Genomic DNA, 26,979 nt, shown 5'->3' with positions numbered 1-26,979 from the left:
AAAAATCAATACATCAGAAAGGTATATACATTTGTGTTTATTCCCAATTGTGTGCTTGGGTAGCACACAGATCCCTACAATTGTGCGCGAAATCGGACTGAGGAGCAATCGCCTCTTGCATTTATCTCATTCCGCCCCCCTCAAAAGTCAGGTACTTGAAGTAATGCAAGTGAGTTTGAGCCAATTCAGGACTTCTCTGCTATATTGCAACACTATCAGCTGTGGCTCAGTAGTGCATTTCTCTGGTCAATTGTGGGTTCAAGTCCCACTCCAGGGACTTCAGTCCAAAATCAAGGTGGACACCTCAGCGCAGTACCTAAGGTATTCTATATGAAGATTCCATCTTTTGGGTGAGATGTTAAAATGAGAACCTTTCTGCCTCAGGTGGAAGTAAAATCCCACACTATTATGAAGAGAAATGGGATCCTGGCAATTTTTATGCCTCAATCAACAATATAAAACTGATTTATCTGGTCACTTACAATGTTATTTGTGGGACCTTGCTGTTTGTAAATTGCTGGCTGCAATTCCTGCTTTATAACCAATGAAACACTTTGTGGAACTGCAAAGTGTTTTTGTGACATCCTGGAGTCATGAAAGGCGCTATATAAATACAAGCCTGCCTTTCTATTTGTAAAGTGTAGTAGAATGGAGTCTTTTAATATAGGTATATATGGAGGTGATTAAGAAATGAATGAACAGCTCAAAAGTGGTGCAAAACTGTTCATAATTTTTTAAGGCCATCCCTAGGTAACAAATGTTAATTCCAGTCTAGAATTAATCCAGTTTATCTACTCGAGTAGACTTCCTTATGATCTTATCTAACAAAGCTTGGAGAAGGGGAAAAATTTTAGAACTGAAAATCTTTCTAACTAAAGGTTCCTCTTGAATTGTAGGTGTACCAATGCTTTCTGTACAGCCAAAAGGAAAGCAGAAAGGCTGTGCTGGATGCAACCGCAAGATCAAGGATCGTTACCTGCTAAAGGCACTGGACAAGTATTGGCATGAAGACTGTCTAAAATGCGCCTGTTGTGACTGCCGCCTTGGCGAAGTCGGATCTACACTCTACACAAAAGCAAACCTAATTCTCTGTCGTAGAGACTACTTAAGGTAATGTAATTAGGAAAAATAAATAATTCTGGAGCTGATTAATATCCATAAATGGGGAAATTCCTACGTAACTGAATATGTTAATGCAGATTTATAAAGGGATCTGTGAAAGATTTCAGTATTTCAAATTATTGGTTGCTTCTAAGGTGTTAACTTGATCAAGAAATAATTGCTCTGCTACACTTTACCCTGGTCTGCTATTTGGCTCTCCAGGCTTGAAGTAGGGGAGGGGAGTGATACGTAAAATGTCTTGACCTTATTTGCAAGCCATTTTCTCCATCTTGCGCCTGGAAAATCTGGTTTGTTCAAATCTATATCTTTCAATAAGGCTGCCATTTTTTGCAATGCAAATTGAACAAAACATACCATTTATAATATGAAGGAGCTTTTAAGCATAGAAACTAGTATTGCATGCCATATGCAGCAGTTCACTCAACTGGCTTTCCAGCAACCTCTGAAATGAGGCACTCTGAATTGAAGAAAGCTAAAACAGAATATTTTCTAAATTGTGAGAAACTAAACTCTGAAGGAGCACAAGCATTTGTTCCAGGTCCATATCATACATTTTGTACCTGTGCACTAATTTTAGTTAAATTAATTGGATGTTAGAATACCAAGTTGTGCTTCATTTGTCCTAAAGCCTTGGTCAGACCATATCTGGAGTATTGCATAATTCTGGACACCCCTTAGGAAGGATATGCTTCCTTTAGAAGGACTAGTGCAGATTTACTAAATTATATCAGGACTTGAGTTAAATTGCAGACCGGTCTGCAAAACTTGATATTCCCGTGAGTTTAAAGGGTTGGAGTGATCCTATTTGAATTTTAAAATAAGGATTTGATGGATACAAAAGATAGTTTTTGAAAATGTTTGTCTACAAAAGTGGCATACAAGGTTAAAAAGCCTTTGGACACCAGCTTAATGCAGATTAATCATTTTGCTATGCTAGAGTTGCTAGCCATATAGTAGGTTCAGGAATTTTCCTGCTGCTTGTTACCCCTTTGTATTTTGCAAATTTGACTTACAGCATAAGACATCTCTGCATCCTGTTCTACTTGTAGTGAGATCTAGAATCTTTGATTAGGAAATGGGATGTGTAACTTTCTCACGAGTTAGAATGGGAATTAAGTTATGCTATTTCCGACTCTAGACCTGCTTATAGCTGGCAGAGGTCTTTATGCATTGTTTTCTTTTCAGTTACAGTACTGAACACTTCAAGCTACAATTGAATAAGATGTTTATTTAGTGTAGAGAAGTGGAAGCACACATTGTGAAAGCATCTCAAAGAAGACATTAAAGGAAAATGAAATACGTTGTTAGCCTCCTGCAATAGTGGGTGAAATTTCTTAATTGGCTTGTAACAATTGGTGTAATCTGCTTTTGGTCTTTGATTCTTGCTGTCTTTTGTCCTTTTTCAGCAATTGGATGCATTATGACTGCATAATGCAAGGATCAACGATTCCAATTCCATTTGGTCTTTTTAAACTGAAGCATTTTCCAGAAATATGTCCTAAGGACTTTTGCTTCAATGCGTTTAGTCATTTAAAGAAGTGGCTTACATGCCATCTTTGGCACATGTGTAGAGCCCATAATTGTATTACATGGGAGTATTAAATGGACCAACCTTTAATGGATGGCAATCAATATTTGCTACAATTACAATGTGGTTTTAAATGCAAATTGAAGTAAAACATTTCAAATCCAATACATTCTTCAAGCTTGTGTGGGCAATCTCCTGCAAACATTCCTGAAAATTCCAGTCTTCCAAGAGTGTTCAGCTACTCAAAATGTGTTTTTGATACAAAAACATTGAGGAAGTAATGAAACATTTTGAGGCCTAGAATTTGCTGCTGACTAATGCCATTATGTCAGCCATGGCTCAATTGGTAGCGCACACTCACCTCTGGGTCAGATATATTTCTGGGTTCAAGTCCCACTCCAGAACTTCACAAAAATAAAGGCTGACTCTCCAGTGCAGTAAAGAGGGAGTGCCATGCTATTGGAGGTGCTGGCATTCAGGTGCGTCATTAAACTGAGGTCCTATTTGCTGTATTGGGTGCATGTAAAAGATCCCATGGCACTATTTTGGTGAAGAGTAGAGGTGGGGGGGGGGGGGGTGTGGTGGCTGGTGGTGGAGTTTATCCATTGTGTCCTGGCCAATGTTAATCCTTCAGTCAACATCGCAAAAACAGAATCTGGTCTTTTCCTACATCAAACAGTGATTCTAGTTCAAAAAGTAATTCCTTGAATGTGAAGGACTTTGGGATATCTTGAGATGATGTAAGTGTTTTAATGATGTCGTGGTGCACTTGTCTTGAGCCCATTTTATAATATTGAAGACTCCATAATGGTTTAAAGTTGCTGATGTCATTGTTTGCACCATGCCATTGATTTGAGTGTGTCACAGGAAATTGTTAAGCTGGTTATACTCATTTCATCTCATTCAAAAATCATCATATGATAACTGGGATCCATAGTTGGCACTCACTTGATATCTTTCGTTCTCCAAATTCCCCAACATGACATAATGAACACATGGTAAATTTGTACGTAAGGTTTCATTAAATGGCCAGTTTTTGGGGGTTGATTAAATTTGGATACAAGAATATGCACAGAATTATGCATAGAATTTCCTTCTGCTCAGTGAGTTTAGATCAGAAAGCAGCTGGGGTTTTGGTTTGACAATGTTCACCTCTTCACTGCACTGAACTGTTGCCCTAAATTGTGTTAAAATCCCTGCAATGGGGCTTGATGTGTGCTACCAACTGAGTCAATACATTGTATTCCTCTAGTTGGGTCAATGGCATTAAAAATATTTTTTTGCAGGATGATAAAACTTGTGTACTGTTAATGATCAGCTACATGTACACCAAGTCTGTGTAGCTAATGTCTTATGTTGACTGATTTTGAAAATGCAGCTGAAATAGTTGAATATGAAAAAAATTAAAATACTTAGCTGCTGTTCAATAACTTGATCATGTGATGCAACTGGTCTGAATTGGAAATCTTTCCACCAACCAGTGCGAAATGATACTGAGTACACTCAGCAAGAGACCTCAAACAAAATCCCATAAATTTATTTGGGTCAACAGCTTGCTGCTCAGGATTTGCAGCCTTTTCCATGGCAGTGCTGGATCTGAAAGGTATAAAAGTACACCTATAGTTTTGGCATAGAGATTATTTCAGCCCATAATCTGCACTGATCTTGCAACAGCTATCCAAAAATAAACCACTGATCTCCTTTCCAGTTCCCCCTATAGTGCTGCATCTCCTTTGATTTAACTATCTAATTTGTCCCCTTGAACTGCTCATTGGAAGAGACCAAGTACTGTGCAGTGTCCACATTGAGTTGCGCTGGTATCTTAATTTCCACTGAAGTTTTTTAACCATTTCTGCATGATCTAGCTGTGGCTTTTATTCTTTGGCTTGTGGACAATAATAGACTTATAGAAATCATTGGGCACTAATTTTGACTGCTCTTCCAGCCACTGAGGTGCCATCCCCTTCTGTAATGCTAGTTGTTGGCTCCAAACTTTGTTTAAATGGGCAACCTCCAATCTCCATTTGATCAGTTAGAAGGCATCCAGCAGCCATAATCGGGGATTGTCAGATCAGGAGGAGGGCAAAGCTGAATGTGATTGTAACCATTTTGTTTCTTACATTTCTGCCTCAAGTTTGAACACGTATTATGGTAAAATGACCTGAGTAGTTGAGCTACAGATTAAACAGTTGAATGTAGCTTTTTTTTAAAAAAAAACTTGCTTTGGCTCAATCTTTTGGGTTGCATTCTAATGAAGATTTAATCTATAAAGGTTAGTTGCAGGCACTTTGAGGAGTAAGAGGGCCTTGATTTCCACTAAAATGGCTTGGTAGTCCATCACTACATTGGGGTTGCTAGGGTTCAGGAATCTAGTATTCTACAGTATGCCATTGCAATGTGAAGTGTTGCTTTGTGTGCAGTTCTGTAATTTGGCTGTTTACAATTTGCTTTGACATCGAAGTCCTTTTTTCATTATGGTAGAGTAACTGGGTAAAGAGCATACACCACTACTAGTGGCCAACAGATGTGTAGAAATATGGAGCAGCGATTCCTGTATAATTGCAAACCTCAGACTGAAAGCAGTCTGGCTGTAACAGCACAAATCATTCCCCATGCATTTGGATGCATTTTGTACAAAAATGTTTAAATTGTAGTGTACTGAGATTTTTCTTAGCTTTTGATAGGACAAAATGAGCATTTGTCTCATTGTCAATTTTAGTCTAATGCCCTAATTGTTCTAACATGTGGATGATAGCTCAAGTCTTTACAATGGTATTCATTAAAATGCATCTAACCCTGAAACAATATTTGGTTTAAACCTATGACCTTACATCACATTGCACTTTCAATGCTACCCCCTGTTGTAAACACTACACCCATAATGTTTTCCTTGAGCTGTCAATTTTTGTTAATTTCTAGGTTGGCATGTTTTCACATTAAAATTACCAGGCAAATCAGTTTAAGGAAATTTCTGAAAGGGAGATGGTGGACTTTGGATAACTTCATTGGAAGAGCTGAGTGTATTTTCTTGTAGGCCTGGTACATGAAGTCTTCACTGCATAATGCTTTGTTCAGTTTACCCCTCTCTTGCCCAAAAATATTGAAGTGGGCGGGGCATAAGGTATAATCTCTTGTGAATTGACTTTGGCCCCAAGGTATTGGGTTAATTCAAAATGACAGAATTGCTACAGTGTTGGTGGTGGTAATTTGCTTCATCGTATCTGCACTAGCTCTCCAAATAAGCAATTCACCTTTCTCCTGCCTTCCTGTAAGCCTGCAAATTCGTCTTTTCAGATAAGTCTAATTCCCTTCCCAAATAGTGGAAGAGAGTTAGACCAGAAAATATGTAGATAAATTTCTGACTGCAAAAACAAATAGGGCAGTAGGCACTGGAGACTTCAACTACCCTAATATCAATTGGGATATGATCAGTGTGAAGGACACAGGGTGCAAAATTCTTGAACTGCATTCGATTTTTTTTTAGCCAGCATGTAACAATCCCAACAAGAGAGGGCACAATTCTAGATTTAACCTTCAGAAATAATGCTGGGCAAGTGGGTGAAGTAGCAGTAGGGGACCATTTTGGAGATAGTGATACTAAATCTAACTATTATGGTCACTATGGAAGATGACAAAACAGGGGTGAAGGTTCTAAATTGGGGGAAGACAAATTTTAAAGCTGAGGGGTGGACTGGATACAGCTACATGAAAGGAAAACTGTCCAAATTAGTGGGAGATATTCAAAAGTGTGATTCTACAGGCATGTCCCCACAAAGAGAAAGGGCGGTACTGCCAAATCTAGAGCCTTCTGGTTATCCAGAAGCATGCAGGGTAATATAAAGCAGAAAAAGCTTATGACAGTCACCAAAAGCTTAAATGTAGAAGTTATAGGGTGAAGGAAATTAGGAAAACAGGATATGAAAAAATATCGGCAGGTAAATCAAAAAAACCAAAGATGTTTTACCAGTACATTAAGAGAAAAAGGTAGGGCCTATCCGGGATATATATGGTAACTTGTGTTGATGCTGAAGATGTGGGCAGGGTTCTGAGTACTTTGCCTCTGCCCTCACTATGGAGAGGGATGATGCACACTTTCTACTTAGTTGTGTGAAATATTAGATGCAATAAGCATAAGGAGAGGAAGTACTGGAGAGATTGACATCCTTGAAGGTGGATAGATCACCAGGGTCAGATGGATTGTATCCCAGGCTGTTAAAGGAAGCTGGGGAGGAAATAGCAGATGCTCTGAGAATCATTTTGCAATCCTCACTAGATACAGGCAAGGTACCAGAGGATTAGAGGCCTGCGAGCATTGCATCATTAATTACATAGGGTGAGAGAGAAGCCAAATAATTGTCAGTCAGTCTGACTTTGGAGGTGGGTAAATTATTGGAATCAATTGAGACAGGATATCAGGCATGAATTGATCAGAAGTAGTCAGCATGGTAAGGTTGTCTTACTAACTTAATTGAATTTTTGAGGAAGTGCCGACGATTGACAATTGAGGATTGTGCTTGGATTTTGTCTACGTAGATTTTAGTGAGGCATTTGACAAGGTCCCACATGGCAGACTGGTCAGGAAAGTGAGATCCCATGGGATACAGGGGAAGGTGGCGAATTGGATCCAAAATTGGCTCAGCGACAGGAAACCAGGTAATGGTCGATGGATGTTTTTGTGAATATAAACTGGTTTTCAGTGGCATTCCATAGGGTGTGGTGTTGGGGACCCTTGCTGTTTGTATATTAATAATTGGAGGCATGATTTGAAGTATAAAAGATCCTGAACGATCTTGACAAGGTGAATGTGGAAGGATGTCTTCCCCCTGTAGGCAAGTCCAGAACTAGGGGCATTTTTTTTTTTTTAGGACTTTTTTTGAGGGTTGTGTGACTTTGGAACTCTGCTTCCAGAAGGCATTGGAGGCAGGGTCATTAAATATTTTTTTAAGGTGAAGGTAGATTCTTGGGCAAGGGAATCGGATATTATCAAGGGTAGATGGGAATGTGGAATTTGTAACAAATAGATCAGCCATGATTTTATTAAACGACAAGAGTGGGCTCAAGGGGCTGAATGGTCTACCATCCTATTTCATATGTTCGTACGATCAAGAAATTTGCAGGTGACACAAATTGGTAGTGAAGAGGACTCTGATTCTGGAACAGTCCATGTCCAAATGCAGCAAGACCTGGGCAATATCCAGGCTTGGGCTGACAAGTGACAGTAACATTCGTGCCACACAAGTCAGGCAATGACCATCTCCAACAAGATAGAATCCAGACATTGCCCCTTGATGTTCAATGGCATTACCATCACTAAATGCCCCACTATCAACATCTTGGGGGTTACCATTGGCCAGAAATTGAACTGGACTAGGCATATAAATACTGTGGTTACAAGAGCAGGTCAGAGGCTAGGAATTATGCGACGAGTAACCTACCTCCTGACTCCCCAAAGCTTGTCCACCATCTACAAGGCACGTATCAAGAGTGTGATGGAATACTCCTCACTTGGATGAGTGCAGCCCTCACAACACTCGAAGCTTGACACCGTCCAGGACAAAGCAGCCCACTGGCACCAAATCCACAAACATTCACTCCCTCCACCACCAACACACAGTAGCAGCAGTGTGTACCATCTACAAGATGCACTGCAGGAATTCACCAAGGCTCCTTTGACAGCACCTTCCAAACCCATGACCACTGCCATTTAGAAGCACAAGGGCAGCAGATAGATGGGAAAACCACCTGGAAGTTCCCCTCCAAGTCACTCACCATCTGACTTGGAAATATCACCATTCCTTCACTGTCACTGGGTCAAAATCCTAGAACTCCCTCTACACCACATGGACTGCAGTGGTTCAAAAAGGAAGCTGACCTCCACCTTCTTGAGGGAATTTAGGGATGGATAATAAATGTTGGCCCAGCCAGTGATGCCCACATCACATGAATGAATAAAAATAATTTTTAAATGATGGCTGTTGTCTCCAGAATGGTTTGGTTGAGTGGGCAGAAAAGTAGCAGATGGAATTCAATCCAGAAAAGTGAGGTAATGCATTTGGGGAGGGCAAATAAAGCTAGGGAACACTCAATAAACGGGAGGATATTGAGAGGGGCTGAGGAAGTGAGACACCTTGGAATGCATGTCCACAGGTCCCTAAAGATGGAAACCATGGAAACATGGGTAGGTCATTTGGCCCTTCGTCTGTTTTGCCATTCAATATAACCATGGCTGATCCTCTCTCCCTCTACCCCTTGATGCCTTTAGAGCCCAGAAATCGGAATATATTTAAGGAAACAGATAGACTTGGCCTCCAAAGCCTTCCGTGATAGAGAATTCCACATGTTCACCACCCTCTTTGAGTGAAGAAGTTTCTCCTCATCTCAGTCCTAAATGGCTTACCCTGTATCCTGAGATTGTGACCTCTTGTTTTGGCAACCCTCCACCCACCACCCCCCCCCCCCCCCCCCCCCCTCCCCCAACCGCCTCACCCACCAGCCAGAGGAAACATCATCCCTGCATCCAGTCTGTCTATCCCTGTCAAAATTTTATACATTTCAATGAGATCCCCCCTCATTCTTCTAAACTCTAGTGAATGCAGGCCTAAGTCAATCCAATCTCTTCTCGTACGACAATTCTGCCATCCCAGGAAAATAGTCTGGTGAACCTTTGCTGCACTCCCTCTTTGGAAAGTTTACCCTTTCTGGGGGAAGGAGACCAAAACTGCACATGATACTCCAGGTGTGGTCTCAACAAAGGCTCTGTTCAGTTGCAGCAAGACATCCTTGCTCTTGTACTCGATCCTTTTTGCAATGAAGGCCAACGTACCATTTGCCTTCTAAACTGTTTGCTGCACCTGCATGCTTGCTTTCAGTGATTGGTGTGCAAGGACACTTGGGTCCCTTTGTACATTAACATTTTCCAATCTATCACCCATTTAAATAACACTCATGCACTTCTGTTTTTCCTATTGAAGTGGATAACTTCATACTTATCCACGTTATACTGCATCTGCCAAGTATTTGCACACTCGCTCAACCTGTCTAAATTGCCTTGAACTTCTTAACATTCTCCTCATCGCTCTCATTCCCACCAAGTTTCACAAATATTACATTTGGTTCCCTCATCCAAATTATTGATATATATTGTGAAATAGGTGAGGCCCAAGCACTGATCCTTGTGGAACCCCACTAGTCACTGCCTGCCACTCTGGAAAAAGACCCATTTATTCCTTTTGTTTCCTGTCTGCTAACCAATTCTCAATCAATGTCAATATATTTCCACACCACCCCACCCCCCCCCACCCCACCCCTGCCGCCCCCCATCCCATGAGGTAAACCTTTTCACCCAGAGGGTAGTGAGCATCTTGAATTCACTGCCTGAATTGGTGGTTGAGGCTGAAATGTTCAACTCATTTAAAAGGTACCTGGGTCTGCATCTAAGTGCTACGGACCAGATGTTGGAAAGTGGGATTAAAATGAGTGGCTAATTTCTTTTCCCTTTTTGGCTGGTGCAGATACGATGGGCTGAATGGCTTCTTTCTGTGCTTAACTTTTCTATAGTTCTATGTGCTTCAATTGAACCTGCATCCTCCTCACACTCGGGCAGTGCATTCCAGACCTTAACCACTTGCTGCATGAAAGTTTTTCCTCATGTTGCTTTTACTACTTTTGCTAATTACTTAAATTGTTTCCTCCTCCTTCGCAATCTTTTCATGAGTAGGAGCAGCTTCTCCCTAACTACTCTGTCCAGGCCCCTCATGATTTTGAATATCTCTATCAAATCTCCTCGTGACCACTTTTTCTCTAAGGAAAACAGTCCCAACTTCTCCAATCCACCTTCATAACTGGTTCCAGGCGTGAGGAACTTCATTCAAGTGAATCTTTCGTGAATTCTTTCCAATGCCTTCATACTCTTCCCAATTTTGGCATCCAGAACTGGACACACTACTGCAGCTGAGGCTGAACTAGCATCTTGTACAAGTTCAACATAACCACCTTGCCCTTGTACTTAAAGCATGCACCATCCTGGGCTGCTTTAATCATTTCCTCGGGCTGTCCTGCCACCTTCAATTACTTATGCACATTTATGCCCAAATCCATATGCTCCTGCACCCACTTCAAAATTGTTCCCTTATTTACATTCCTACCAAAATTAATCACTTCCAATTTCTCTGCATTGGACTTCATCTGCCACCTGTCCACCCATTCCACCAACTTGTCTATGTCCTTTTGAAGTTCTACACACTCTCTTCAGTTCAGTGCTTCCAAGTTTCAAATCTGCAAACTTTGAAATTGAACCCTATACCCCAAGGTCCATGTCATTAATATATATCAGGAAGGGTCCCAACACTGACCCCTGGGGAACTCCACTACAGACTTTCCTCCAATCTGAAACATCCATTAACCACTATTGTTTCCTGTCACTCAGCCAAGTATGTAACCATGTTGCTATTTTCCTTTTTTATTCCATGAGTTATAATTTTGCTCAGTGTGGCACAGTATCGGATACTTTTTGAAAGACCATGTACACCACATCAACAGCATTTCCCATATCAACCCTCTGTTATCTCTTCAAAAACTTCCCAAATTAGTCAAACATGATTTTTTTCCTTAATTCCATGCTGCCTGCTTTAACCTGCATTTCTCCATGTGACTTAATTTGCCCCAAACTATTGTTTGTAGTCACTTCCCACCAATAAAGTTAAACTGACTGGCCTATAGTTGCTGGATTTATCTTTCCATCCTTTGTAACATTTACAATTCTCCAGTTCTCTGGCAACAACCCTGAGCCTAAAATTATGGTCAGTGCCTCTGCAATTTCCACTCACTTCCCTCAGTATCCTCAGATGGATCTCATCTGGTCCTGGTGCCTCATCCACTTTAATTACAGGCAGCCTAACCAATATCTCCTAACCAATTTTTAAACACTTCTTGCACCTGAATTACCACCTTTTTCACTATGGCCTGGTAAAGACGGATGCAAAATATTCAGAACTCAGCTCTGCCTCAATGTGTAAATCTTTTTGTTCCTAATTGGCCCTACTCCTATTTACGTGCCTATAGATGACTTTGGCATTCCCATTTGTGTTGACTGCCTGTCTGTCTCCCTCTTTTACTTATTTGCTTTTTCACCTCTCCTCTGGGGGGACATAGTGGTAGTAGGGAACAGTATAAGGAGGTAGATTGACACTGTTCTTTATAGCAAAGATGGAGTCTGTGTTGTCAGGGTTCGGGACGTTTGCTCAGGTTGGAGAGGGGAAGGATCCAGTGGCTGTGATCCATGTAGGTATCCATGACATAGGGACAGGATGAGGAAGAAGGCTCTGCATAGTCAACTTGGTGTCTAGCACCTCGTACTAAGAAGCAGAACCTCAAAAGGTGGTAATTTCTGGATTGTTACCGGAGCCGTGTCCAAATTGGCATAGGACAAAAGATTAGAGAAATGAATGTGTGGCTCAAGGACTGGTGTGGGAGAAGTGGGTTCTGGTTTGTGGGGCACTGGCACCAGTATTGGGGAAAGTGGGATCTGTACCATTTGGGATGATGGTCTACACCTGAACTGTGCTAGTGTCCTCTTGAGCTGCAAAGCTAGGGAAGTAGGGAAGGTTTTGAACTGAATAGTGGGGGCAAGGGGTCAAATTTAGAAAGATGTGGTAAACCAAAGAATAGAGGCAAGAGAAAGATAATATGGGAAATGATAGATTATGACAGGAAGGGTCAAAGAGTATAAATCAGATAAGGCTAGACACTACAAAAATAATGACAAAGCTGAAGGCTCTATCTAAGTGCACGTAGCATTCACAACAAAACAGATGAACTGGTGCATAGAGAAATAACTAAGATCTGATGGCAATTATAGAGGCATAGCTACAGGGTGACGTAGATTCTGACCTGAATATTGAAGGGTATGTGACATTTAGAAAGGATAGGAAGTTAGGAAAAAGTGGGGAGGCTCTGTTAATTAATGATGGTACTAGCACATTAGAGTGGGATGAATTAAGTTCAGGAAACCAAGATGTAGAAGTGGTTTGGGTTGAGATGATAAAGGCAAGAAGTCACTTGTGGGAGTGGTGTACAGACCCCCTAATTATTACACAGGACAGAATATAAAAGAGATAGTGTTACAGCAATAATCATGGGGGATTTTAATCTACATATAGATTGGAAAAATCAGATGGGCAAAGATAGTGTAGATGAGTTCATAGAATGTTTTTGGTGTAGTTTCTTAGAACAGCACGTTCTGGAGCCAAGCAGAGAGCAGGCTATATGAGACCTGGTATTGAGCAATGAGAGAATAACCTCATAGTGAAGGTGCCCCTAGGTAGCAACAATCAGAATATGATTGAATTTTACATTCATTTTGAGGGAGAAATGAGTGCATCCAAGAATAGTATATTAGACTTTAAATAAGGATAGTTATGAGGGTATGAAAACGGATCTAGCTAAAATCAACTGGCAAATGAAGATAAGGGATAGTTCATTGGCAGGCATTTAAAGGGATATTTCAAAATACACAATAGATGCATTTCAATGAGAGAAATTCCAAGGGGAGAGCCCACCATCCATGGTTAACTAAAGTTAAAGACAATATCAAACTGAAAGGAAAAGCATATAATGCAAAGATGGGTGGCAGGTTAGATTGGAAAGAATATAAAACAGCAAAGAATGACAAGATTGAGGGAAAAATTAGAGTACGAGAGAAAGCTAGCTAGTAATATAAAGATGGATAGTAAGGGTTTCTTTAGATATTTAAAGAAAAGTTAAGTGAATGTTGGTCCCGTAGAAAGTGCCCAGGGAATTGATAATGGAAAGTAGGAAGATGGCAGTTCAATTAAACAGGTATTTTGCTTTGGTCTTCACTATAGAGGACACAAACAACATCCCAGAAATAGCTGTAAATCAGGAAATGGGAGGGAGAAACTCAAATTACAATCACCAAGGAAATGGTATTGAGCAAATTGTTGGGGGGGGCTGAGAGCTGACAAATCCCCAGATCCAGATGGACATCACCCCAGGGTCTTGAAAGAAGCGACTAGCGAGATAGTTGATGCATTGGTTTTAATTTTCCAAACTTCCCTAGATTTGGGGAAGGTTCCATTAGATTGGAAAATAGCAAATGTAACTAATTTATTCAAAGAGAGGGAGAGACAAAGGAAGCTAATAATGGTTTCTAACATTTTCCCTATGACAGATGTTAGCTAATTGACCTGTAAAATGTTATAGCAGGGCACTTGGAAAAATTCAAGGCAATCAGGCAGATTTAGCATGGATTTGTGAAAGGGAAATCATGTTTAACCAATTTATTGGAATTCTTTTGAAGGAGTCATGTGCTGTGGATAAAGGGGAACTGATGGATGAACTGTACTTGGGTTTCTAGAAGGCATTTGCTAAAGTGCCACATCAAAGGTTATTGTGGAAAAAAAGCTTAGTGTAGGAGTAAAGATTGGTTAGCTAACAGGAAGCAGATTTGGCATAAATGGGGCTTTTTCTGGTTGGCAGGATGTGATGAGCGGTGTGCCACAGGGATCAGTGCTGGGGCCTCAACTTTAGAATTTATATAAATGACTTGGATGAAAGGGCTGAAGGAATGGTTGCTAACTGTGCTGATAACAAAGATGGGTAGGAAAGTAAATTATCAAGAGGACATGAGGCTACAAGGGACATAGGTTAAGTGAGCGGGCAAAGTTCTGGCAAATGGAGTATAATGTGGGCAAATGTGAAATTGTCCATTTTTGGTAGGAAGAATAAAAAAGCTTATCTAAATGATGAGAATGCAGAGCTCCAATTCTCAGGGACCTGGGTGAATTTGTGCATGAATTACAAGGCTAGATTGTAGGTACAGGCAATTAAGAAAGCTAATAGAATTTACAATTTTATTGTGAGGGGAATTGATTACAAAAGTAAGGTGCTTATGCTTCAGTTGTGTGGGGCATTGGTGAGACCACATCTGGAGTATTATGTCCAGTAATAGTATCCTTATTTAAGGAAAGATGTAAATGCGTTGAGGCAGTTCAGAGAAGATTTACTAGACTCATACCAGGAATGGGCATGTTATCTTATGAGGAAAGGTTGGACAGGTTAGGCTTGTATCCACTGCCACTTAGCAGAGTAAGAGGCAACTTGATTGAAACTTTTAAGATCCTGAGGGGTCTTGACAGGGTGGATGTGGAGATGTTTCCTCTTATGGGAGAATCTAGAATTAGGGCTCTGGTTTTAAAATAAGGGGTCACTCATTTAAGACAGATGAGAAATTTTTTGATGATCGAGAGTCTTTGGAGTTCTCTTCCTCAAAAGGCAGTGAATGCAGAGCCTTTGAATATTTTTATGGCAGAACTAGGTAGATACTTGATTAACAAGGAGGTGAAGGCTTCTTGGGGATAGGCAGGAATGTGGGGTTGAGGTTACATTCAGATTAGTCATGGTCTTATCGAATGGTGGAACAGGCTTGAGGGGCTGAGTGGCCTGCTCCTAATTCATATGTTCATATGTATGTCCTACCCATCTTTGAGCCAGGTCTTTGTTATAGCCACATCATATTTCCACATGGCAATCTGTGCCTGTAATTCTCCAATCTTATTTACCACACTGCATTCATACACATGCACAGTAACCATGATGTGGATCTTATTACTTTCTCCCTTACTCTGACCCCATCTATTAACTTGCCATCCCTCATTCTAGTGCTATTCTTTGTTCTAGTATTTTCTATCTCTCCCAGTATGCTGTGCACCTTGGTGGTATTGTTTTTTATTTCTTAGTTCCCATATCCCTGCCAAGTTGGTTTAAACCCTCCCCAATAGCACTAGTAAAATAGCCCACAAGGAACTCTGTCCCAACTCTTTTTAGGTGCAAACCATTCTGCTTGTACAGGTCCCAATATCCCAGGAATCTAAAGCCCTCCCTCCTATACCATCTTTCCAGCCATGCATTCATCTGCTTTACCCTCCTGCATTAAACTTGCACGTGATAGTGAGAGTAATCCTGAGAATACTACTTTTGAGCTCCTGTTTGCTGATTTCCTTCCTAAATTCTGATTGCAGAACAATGCCCCTCTTCCTATGTTCTTTGTACCAATGTGGAACCCAACTACTGGCTGATCTCCCCCCCCACCCCCCCAATCCCTTACACTCAGGGTGCTGTGACATCCTTGACCCTGGCACTAGGGAGGCAACACTAACCTGGATTCCTGTTGCAACACAAATACCCATCAATTCCCCTTACTATTGAATCACCTTTCACTAGATTTTCCAGTCATCTATCCTCCTGTACAGCTGAGCTACCTATGGTGCCGTGGACTTGGCTCTGGATGCACTCAGCAGATAAACCATCACTCATCAATATTCAGAACTGAATACTGGTTGGAGAGTTAGATGCACTCGGGACTTGTGCACCACCTGCCCGCTCCTTTTTGGTGCCTGGTGGTCATGCATTGTCCCCACCCCCCCCCCCCCCCACTTCTACCTGCATACTCTTTAAGCTGTGGGGTGACCAAATCTATTAATGTGCTATCCATGAAGCACTCAACTTCATGGATACGCCAGTGTCACCTACTGCTCAAGTTCTCAAAGCCAGAGCTCAGACTGCCACTTCTGCACAAATGGTTATCCAGGACACAGCAAGTATCCTGCAGTTCCCATAGCACAGGATGTGTACTCCAGAGGTCAGAGCAGCCCTGCCTGTTTATTAGTCAGTCTTGCTACTGCTAATAAATCTTACCAATATACCTTGACTAATATTGACAAATCCTGCTAATACTTAACAAACCTTACTAGAAGAAACAACCCTTCCTCGAAGATATTCACCAGCTGCTTGCATTACTACTTAGTATTAGAAGCCTAATGACTGATCCTTGAAGCTATCTGTAGACTAACATTTTTTGGTGGAGGGGAAAGTAGGTGTAGCCGAGTTCTAGAGATGAGATTGTAGCATTTTAGTACTTACATCCTTTTCCTTTTACAGGAATCAGATTTGTGTAGGAAATAGAAGTAATTACATTTTCACAACATGGTATAGTATTAAATTCCCTTCTAATTTTCCAATTCATTTACAGGCATAGCTACTAATTAAAGCAGGCCTTTCATTTGTTTTCCTTAATGAGTTCTAGTACTTTAAGTAGTCATTCATCCTGATTTCAAAACTGAAGCGATTTTAATTTTTAAAAAATTAATACAGTAACTGGTTTTAGTACACAAGTTGGGCTATTCTTCAGGCTTCTATCTTTATATTTACAATTTGATTTCATAAAATTAAATTTGATTTTTCTGAACCAAAATAACCCACCAGGCTGAGTTTGTAGCCAAAATGCAATTCTTTGCTTAGTATTGAGATACAAAGTTTAAAAAATGGGCTTTATAAACTAAACTAACTTCTAGTCGCAAAAGTCCAAATGATACAAGAATTAAGTGTAAAAAGACAAATCCTTTAAGCACCTTTTGCATTCAACACAATTTTCAAACTTTTTGAAATTGCTTTAGTATTGAGCATGCTTCCCAAACTTAACCAGATCAGTTCAAGGCACACTAAAACATCCTATGTTTAAGGGAAGCTGTAATGCTTATTAAGGCACTCTACTGGAGCATTCAACCAAAATGGAAGGAGAAGGAAATGGAGCGTACAAGAGTTCAAAATTGAAGGGATGCAGAGTTCTCTCGCTATAGGGCTGGAAAAAGTTGGCGATGACCAATGTTTTGCATAGTTGGTGGCATAGTGTTAATGTCGCTGGGCTAGTTTTTTATTCATTCATGGGATGTGGGCTTCGCTGGCTGGACCAGCATTTATTGCCCATCCCTAATTGCTCTTGAGAAGGTGGTGGTGAGCTGCTGCCTTGAACTGCTGCAGTCTATGTGGTGTAGTTACACCCACAGTGCTGTTAGGGTTTCAGGATTTTGACCCAGCTCTGGGGATAAGGGTTCAACTCCCATTGGCAGCTGGTAATATTTAAATTCAATTAATTAGTCTCAGTAATGGTGCCATGAAACTATATCAATTGTCATTTTTAAGGAAAAAATTGCACTTCATGTCCTTTATGGAAGAAAATGTCATCCTGGCCTGGCCTATATGTGACTCCAGACCCACAGCAATGTGGTTGACTCTTGATTTCCACTCGGTTGTACCAAACAGCTACAGATGCCAGATGGACTGCAGCAGTTCAAGAAGGTGGATCGCCACTTTTCAAGAATAAGTTTTGGAAAGATAATGGCAGGGCTAATATTTTCTATAAGTATTTCAAAATAAGATTTAAGCCAAAGGAGACTTGGTGGCAAATATTGCACCTTTTTAAAAAATGGATAAGCCAGGGCTTGTAGGTAGGCCAGCTAGTCTCACCTGTATTCTGGGTAAAGAGTCCGTAATGAGTTGGTCTCATCTGGAGTAGTCAAAGTGGATTGAAAGGTTAGATCATGGTTAAATTGAAGAAAGGTGAATATATAAAGGGAGCTTATTCATGTGTATAGGATTCCAAAATCTAAAAAGACCATGAGCCTTATAATTGAGGATAAGTTATTGTTATAGTCCCTCTGGGAAAACAAAACCAAAATTTACTGAATGGCCCCTGAATGAAGAAATAATCGATTTCACTTTGTTAGGCTAAAAGTTACAAATTGGAACCAACACATTACACATGAAGTATCAATTGCCTATTAATTCAGATAAGGTAAATTTCACTTAGGCAATGCAACAAACCATAAGCATTTGTACCATTGCATCACTCCCTGCACGAATGTCACACTACATTGCTACACAGTTTAACAATATGCTGTTCTTTATTCACGTAGGATAGATCTGAAGCCCTCTGACAATAGCTGCAATGCACACTTCTACAGACCTTCTCTTCCCCCAGATTACAACAGTCCTAGCCTTTTCCAGAGTTCCTTTTCAACCAACTAATAACACCCTGATTCATGATTTGGCTGCTTCTGGGGAAACGCCCAACTCTTAGCATTTCTGAGCTACACACACAGCTTTCCAGGTTTTAGAACATTTTAGACAGCTTGCACAGTACCTCTTGAATCCCTTCAACTCTTGTATGTTGGTACTGTTTCCAGGTCATCAATTGCCAGGTCACATGGACCAGTATTTCTTATCCAAGAAAGGTACTATTGATCCCTTTTACAATTAATGCAAGCTCCAGTCCTTTTCATATAATCTTTAAAAACAAACAGATTTCAGAGACATTTCCTTACCCTACTGTCTCTGGGTTAAAGGTTGTCACAGTTACAATGAGGCCTAGGAAAGAGCAGCAGTTGTTATGGACAGGTGGGGGACTAAATTAACCAGCCCTGATTTCTCCTCTTGCTACCTGTCCATAAACAGGTGTTTTGATTTCTGATTTTCCCCCTTTTTTATAGGTGATGTGCTTTCCCCAATCTTTTAGTTTGGAGTGATCCAATCCTCTATTAATAATCCCACAGAATTCGATCAGGTAAAATAAGAGGGTTGGTTTATTTTACATAAACGCAGGAAAGGGGTTTCACAGTGCCCCTTTTCACTAACTATGGCAGACGAGATGAAAGCATTGATTTCCAAGTTCCAAGAAAGGTGCCAAGAAAGCCCAGAGGAGGGTGCCACCAAAAGGCAGCAAGAATAGGAAGAGATCCAAGAAAGACTTACTTCATCTATAAAGTGATGAAGCAGGTTCACCCCGACACCAGCATCTGAGGCCATGAGCGTCATGAACTCGTTCGTCAACGACATTTTCAAGTGCATCGGGGGTGAGGCTTTCCATCTGACCCACTACAACAGCGCAGTGCCATCAGCTCCTGGGAGATACAGGCCACCATATGCCTGCTGCCTGAGTTGGAGGGCATGAAGGCAGTGACCAAGTACACCAGCTCCAAGTAAAACTCCACATTAGTGAAAATAACACCCAAGAGAGGGATAAGGAAAATCAAGGGGTGCAGAGCAAGACCATGATAAGAATGAGTTATGGCTTCTTGTGAATCCAGAGTTCAGAATCCAAGTCCAATGGGGTATTCCTTCAGAAGTTAGCAGGCTGAAACTGTTGTAGGGTGTTCCATCTTCCCAGAAGCAATGACTTCTGTGATGAAGACACGTAAAGGTGAAGGAGTCCTATAGGCACAGAGTTCCAATGTTCCTGTGGTTCAGTGTAGATAAGGACCAGGCACTTTGCCTGGACAGAGCTCTTTCTTCTACCTGTTAGATGGTAAATTAGTAGACTGCCTGGGTTTAGTTCCATAAGGCAATATTATAGGTTCTAGCAGCTTGGGGGAGGTCATGTGACACCTCCCACTTCTCCTGGGTGTTGGACGAAGGATGTATTTTCCCACTTCTGGAATCTTGAGGTATTTAATAGGGTTGTCGGGTCTCTTGTCCTGGCAGACGTGCTGTCTCCATTGGCCAGCTCTGCCTTAGAAATGTAAAGGGGTTTTGTGCATTTCTTTTGGAATGTGATTTTCTGCAGTCATTCTGGGTATTAGTGCCTCATTGAAGATAACGAGGTCTCTGCTGAAAGCTAGAACTTCCTCTGGTATGAGCCATGGCTATTCAGGGAAAAGCCTTGATCCATCTAATAAAAAATAATTTGAGTAGTCAGGTTGACATAAATATATATTTTCCTTCCTGTCTTTGGATGGGACAGTTAATGGATGTTTACTTGATAGAACAGGAATAGTTTATCCCAAAAATGATGCATTGAATTTTGACACTAAATTTGATTTGGCAAACTGAAGAATGCAAGAGATAGGATAACTAGTTAGAATGGGCAGATAGTAACAATCCATTAAAATGTGCTGATATGAAGTAGTAAAATTATAACCTGTTATCTGGAAATATTGATCTCTGGATCTCCAAATGCATAAATGAATGCAGTTAGAAAAGGGAAGATAAACAAATGGATTTATAAATAGGGCCATTATAAAAAGGAAGGGATCATGAATTTCATAACGTGGTTAGGTAGCAGTTGGAATATTGTCCACTAGTAGACACTCCATTAAAGAGAACCATTGAATTAATTGGAAAAAATACAGTTCAAGTTCACTAAAATGAGAGCTTATGATTATGAGCAGCTGACAAAATGCCTACATAATGCATTAAGGGGACCTAATGGACCTTTTCTTGTAAAAGTTTTGGTGGGTTGGAGAAAGACAATTGTTTCTGCTATTTACAGAATTGATAGCAGACATAAATTGACACATGGAATACTTCAAATGATATCGAGGCCATGAGGAAAACAAAAAATAAGCAAATGCTGGAAATACTCAGGTTAACACTTATGGGTCAATGACTTTTAAATTCTTTTGTAAAAGGTTAAGGGAATGGAGCAAGTCGAGTTGACAGCTGACTAGCACTAGTGGGTTGAAATGGTAGAGCATCCATTGCTATACCATCTGGGTCAATTAGTTGACCAGTTACCCTCTGATTTTGACCCTTTGTGGGCATCGCTTTAACAGTGAAATACATCTAGGAGTGAACTAGATGTTACCTGTCTTCTCTGGTAACTATTCATGCAGCGATTTACAGATGTCCTAAATGAAATCAATTTTGTTTTATATGGAATGGGTATGGCTTCTAAAGATTCTTAGAACAGTTGAGGCACAACTAGAAATTTTTGACAATTAAAAGGCATGTGGCTATTATGAAATGATTGGGGAGCAGAAAAAAGGTAAAAGGAAGTTTTCCTCCAAGAGGAAGGGTCACAGATGAGACTGCTCATTTACTGTCCATTAATGATCTAGAATTAGAAATTGAAGCTCAATCCAATGACACTGAATCTGTAAGGGGAAAAAGTATGGAAGATTGTGACTGAAGCCAGAGGATGGATAGACATGGCTGGTGCAATGTAGTTGAAGCTAGAGATCTGGCAATTCATTTGGAAATCTGATTTGGGGTGGGCGGAGCAGGGGGAAAAGGGAAGTACATGGTTTTTTGAATTTGCATCTTCCAACATTTTAAAATTGCCTTTAATTTTGGGAGTTAATGTGTAAATTTACTCACCCAAATAAAAGGTGGCATAATATGTTAATTGGAAGCTAGTTCTGAGAGTAGACAAACAGCTTATTTGGGTATTCAAGAAGGCACTGCTGTTTGTGTTGGAAAAAATTTATTCAGCCAGTCTGAGTTGTGCTTTGTGACATATTTAAAAAAAAAAACCAGGGGAAGACTTTTTGAAAACAGAGTATTCTACAAGGAATCAGCAGAAGACTGAAAAGCTTCAACTGCTGGACTGCGGGGGCAGAATTTTGAGTTACTCCTGAACTTACAAAAAGAAAATGTGAGCACATTGAATCATTACACAACTGTGAATTAAACAAATTTATATTTCATCTAAATAAAGCAACATGCAATTCGAACCAAACTTTGCTTCATCAAAAATACATTGTCCATTTTTCAGAGAAGGACATGTATATGACTCTTAAGTATCTAGTCTTAGTTTCATGGTGTTGCATCCCTAGATTGTGGTTGGTTCACATTACCCCTATGTAGTTTTTACAATTTTCACATTCAGATGGCAAAGGAAATGTCTGCCACTAAACATGAAGTATTTGGCAACTTGCACTTATACTCCACCTTTTTAATGTAATGAGGCAGAAGGACATTGGACAGAAATGTAATTGAATGTGCAGGTAGACCAGACCATTTTAAAGCAAAGAACTTGAATATATCTAGTGTCTTCCTCAGTGTTTCACAATCAAAGTGTAGCTGCTTTCCATTTTGCAGGCACGTGGGCCAGACATTTTGCTGTTTGACTTTCTATGACAAGATGAATAGCCAATTAATGTTTTGAGGGATGATTGCTAGCTGAGGTCAGGAGACCTTCTGCACTTATTCAAGTAGTGCCATAGGATCTTTTATGTCCACATAAACAGATATGGCATTACTTCCGGCACTCGGCTATTGCATTGAATTGTAGGCAAATCATGAGTGGGCTTGAACCTGTAACCCATTCTGATTTAATGGGGAAAATGTTAGCACTTCACTGAAGTGGCAAAGGATTTCTAGTTTATCTAGAAACGTAGAATGTAAGGTTAGTGATTCGCAAAATCTTCTGCCCCATTGTCCCGTGAGCTGTCACAGATCCCAGAATTTGGCTAACATTTAAATGGAATGGAATCTTTTTAAGCTTTTACCGTTTGCCGTGGATGTGCTGCTTTGTTCAAATGGCTTGCATTGAGCTTATCAAAAGTCATTTTGTTTTTTTTATTGGCTAGGCTCTTTGGTACCACAGGGAATTGTGCAGCATGCAGTAAACTGATCCCTGCCTTTGAGATGGTGATGAGAGCCCGTGAAAATGTCTACCACTTGGACTGCTTTGCCTGTCAGCTTTGTAATCAAAGGTAAGGCAGAGAAATACGTTGCATCCAGCAAAGGCCAATAAGTTTTTAAGTATTCTACAAATGAAATTTTCTGGGCTTGTTTTTAAAAATCTGAGTAACAAGTCTTGGAGGTACTGGTTGGTTAACTGAAATGCGTAACTTTCCTAATTTTTTTCCCCATATTAAATGTACCTACTTGGCATGGTCTTTCTTATGTGGCTCCAATTTAATATGCCAGGGAGGAACATTTTTAAAGCTTTGCTTGGATAAATGTGGATACTGGTTATTACATCTCCAATGGAGATTACTTTTTTTCCTACTGATTCTGAAATGAGGGAGCACCAAACTGTACTTGGCATTACAATGGCACCTCAAGAGGGTGAATGTGTCTTAGAGTTAAGGTTGCTTTTAAGGCTGGGAAGCAAATTCTATTTTACAGGAGAAATATTACAGGATTATCATATCCCTCTTGGTAGGCCCAATGCTTTTTCTAAATTCTCAAACAAGTTGACACTAATATGGGAAGGAAGATCTCTCCCTTTTTATTGACTATTTTTGGTTGGAAAAGAAATTTAAAGACTTGACCTCTGATCTTCCCCTGCGGAATTGGCTCATTAGGTTGCCAGTTAATGGGCTTCTGGCAGGTAACTAGATGGCATGAATGATGCATTTCTTGTGTGAATGTTTACTGTGATGAGAGAACCACCTTATTTCTGCTGATGTACTATGTAGTAAACTCAACACCATCCAGGACAAAGCAGCCCACTGATTGGCACCCTATCCATCACCTTAACCATTCACTCCTTCCACCAAGGTACAATGGCCAGCAGTGTGTACCATCTCCAGAATGCATTGCAGTAACTCGCCAAGGTTCCTTAGACAGCACCTTCTAAACCTGCATCTCTACCACCTCGAAGGACAAGGGCAGCAGATGCATGGGAACACCACTCCCTACAAGTTCCCCTTCAATCTGTACACCATCTTGATGTGGAGCTGTATCGCTGTTCCTTCATGTTGCTTGTCAAAATCTTGGAACTCCTCCCTAACAGCACTGTGGGCGTTCCAATACCACATGGACTACAGCAGTACAGGAAGGCAGCTCACTGCCGTGAGAGCAATAGATGCCAGCCTGGCCGCATTCCATGAGTGAATAAATTGATAAAACACCATTCCAGGCACATACTTTTCTAAATCCTAACCCTCATTCCTGGTAACTGAACTAACTCCAGTTAATTCTTGGACAAAGTGGGTCAAATGAGTTTCATTACTGATTGTCTTTTAGAGTTTCCTGCTGAAAATTCAAATGCGCAATGAAATAAGCTATGGTGGAGGAATCAAATTTGTACTTTTTTTATTGATTCACAGAATATGGATGTTGCTGGTAAGGCCTGCATTTACCCAACTAACTGCCCTTGAGGTGGTGTTGTAGTGCCTGAATCAATGGGGATCTTTTTGTAATGGTTTGCACCTGATCAGGGCTCACTAGTCCCATTTACTAAGGGCAGTCAAGAGTGCACATGTGGTATGGGGCTGGAATCACTGACTAGAGCAGGTTAGGCATGGTAGATTGCATTCTGTAAAAGGCATTAGCGAACAGTTCTGAAGATATTATTAACTTTGTTTCACTCTCTCCACAGATGCTGTCAGACCTGCTGAGTTTTTCCAGCACTTGTTTTTATTCGTGAACCAGTTATATTTTTGCAGCCATTACTATTGCCATACTAACCTTTAAAACAAATTCTGGAATAAACTGATTTCAAATTCAAACTGCCAAAATGGGATTTGACTCGTCTTGGATTTGGTCCAAATCTTTCAATTACCAGTCCAGTAACACAGCCACTATACTACTGTATCCTTTTACAATGCTTTAATGCTCAATCAGTATGTATTAAAGCTATTCACAATTAATTACTTACGATTTGTAGTCACCTTGTCGACAAATGAAGCAGTAAGTTTACACACAGCAAGATCTCAATCCATAAATGAATGGATAATCCTGTTAGTTTTTTTGGCTGGGGAAGGAATGTTGGATGGAACAGCCTGCTCTTCAGTTTGCCTTTTTTATGTGGATGTAAGACCCATGGCAGTATTTGAAGAGAATCTCCATGCCAGCTGCATGTTTGGGTCAGCCAGATTTGTGAAATGGCACAAGGCCATTGACCATGGAAAATCCTGCTAAACTCCCTAGAGTACTTGTGACTTTCTCATTTCTTTTTAGGTTTTGTGTGGGAGACAAATTTTTTCTGAAGAATAACATGATCCTCTGCCAAATGGACTATGAGGAAGGGGCAATGAATGGAAGTTTCTCATCACAAGTTCAGTGACTTGCCCATGGCCTTCTAAAGCATTATGGGATGTTCAACACTTAAACGAAAATGGAGAGCATCTGTCAGCTTGCTTGCAACACTTCAATTAGTCCGGGATGGATTAAAGTAACTTTCTCCAACACTGAGCAGTTAAGATTTTAGATGCACAGCTGTGCCTGTTTAGCTGGGCAGTGCTTTGCCTGTACGTTTTGTGATGTTGGGTCTGGGAGGGTATGTACAGTGTTTCTGTATATATAAACTGGAACATTTATTTTACATAAATGTAATGCAATTTTATTATTACTGGTGTGCATTAAAGAAACTTAAATGTTCCTACTTGTGAACATTGACTTTTTTTAAACTTCAGCCAATGAACAGCTACTTCAGAAAGATATGCTGATCAATCCTGAAAACTTGCACCTCAAATACTGGCTTATGTGAAGTTATAGGATTTTTCATTGCAACCTGTTTTTTTTTTACTGATCTTGATCTGGTGCTTTGATTTTGGTACATAACTAGACCAAATTATAATCCCGCCATTAAAAGTGTAAAGAAATAATTGTACAGGAGCATCACAAAGTGTGCAATTTTTTGTCAAATATCAAATTTTATTTCCCCTTGTTCATCTTCAGTTGTTACAAATTCAAGTCTGTTGGTAGCTTGAGTTCTGAATAGCTGCTTGTGTATGTAGTGTCTCTCTCACAAGAGTTGACTTTATTAATCTATTTACAGGTTGACATAACTGAAGGTGGAACAATAAAAAACAAAATGCCCAGCAGATCAGGCAGCATCTGGAGAGAAGCTAACATTTTTGGGGTGGTTGACCTTTCTTCAGAACTGAAGAAATGCAAGTTTAAACCAGTGGAAGGGGGCAAAGAACAAAAGGGTGATAGGGTGGAGGGCAGGGAGATTAAATAACAAGATTTCATGCAAGAGTGATATTGTCAAGAAACAAAGGTTGTGTCCAAATGAGGTGTGAATGGATACATAGCAACCATTTGAATGCAACATGAAAGCCTAGGTCTCATCTTGTTTATCCTATCAACTGGTATTTGCTACAAACCCAAGGGACTCAACTATCATGCTTAACCAATTTATTGGGGTTTTTTTGAAGGAGTAACACGTGCAGTGGATAAAATGGATCCTGTGGGCATGCTGTACTTGGATTTCCAGAAGGCATTGATAAGGTGTCACATCAAAGGTTATTGCAGAAAATAAAAGTTCATGGAGTAGGGGGTAACATATATATTAATGTGGAAGGGAGATTGGCTGGCAGAAAGCAGAATATGCATAAATGGGTCTTTTTCTGATTGGCAGGATATGATGGGTGGAGTCCCCCAAGGGTCTGTGCTTTTTACAATTTATATCAATGACTTGGATGAGGGGATTGGAGGCATGGTAGCTAAATTTGCAGATGAGGGGTAGGAAAGTGTGATGTGATGAGGTAGCAGACTAATGGGTTGAGTGTGTGGGCAAAAATCTGGCAGATGGAGTATAAGGTAGGAAAATGTGAAATTCACTTTGACAGGAAGAATAAAAAAGCAGAGTATTACTTAAATGGAGAATGGCTGCACAATTCCAAAGTGCAGAGGGATCTAGGTATTCTAGTGCATGAGTCAAAGTTAGTATGCAGGTACAGCAAGTATTTAAGGTTAATGAAATGTTATCCTTTATTACAAGAGAAATTGAACATAAGTAATGTTATGCTTCAGTTATACAGGTCATTGAGACCACATATTTAATACTATGTGCAGTT

General features: G+C 40.3%; 1 protein-coding gene across 1 annotated transcript in view; it reads left to right on the top strand.

Annotated features, from left to right (window-relative positions):
- lmo1 (LIM domain only 1) overlaps positions 1-25,555 on the top strand; it is a 56,926-nt gene extending 31,371 nt beyond the window's left edge. The window contains exons 2-4 of the mRNA XM_041197701.1: positions 897-1,110; positions 22,813-22,938; positions 25,136-25,555. Of these exons, the coding sequence (XP_041053635.1) occupies positions 897-1,110; positions 22,813-22,938; positions 25,136-25,241 (446 nt within the window). The 3' untranslated portion in view covers positions 25,242-25,555. The remainder of the gene's footprint in view (positions 1-896; positions 1,111-22,812; positions 22,939-25,135) is intronic.
- The last annotated feature ends 1,424 nt before the right edge of the window (positions 25,556-26,979 follow it).

This window comes from Carcharodon carcharias, chromosome 10 (genome assembly GCF_017639515.1).
Source record: "Carcharodon carcharias isolate sCarCar2 chromosome 10, sCarCar2.pri, whole genome shotgun sequence".
Taxonomy (NCBI): domain Eukaryota; kingdom Metazoa; phylum Chordata; class Chondrichthyes; order Lamniformes; family Lamnidae; genus Carcharodon; species Carcharodon carcharias.
Note: the sequence above shows the minus strand (reverse complement) of the source record. Positions and strands in the feature narration are given on the sequence as shown.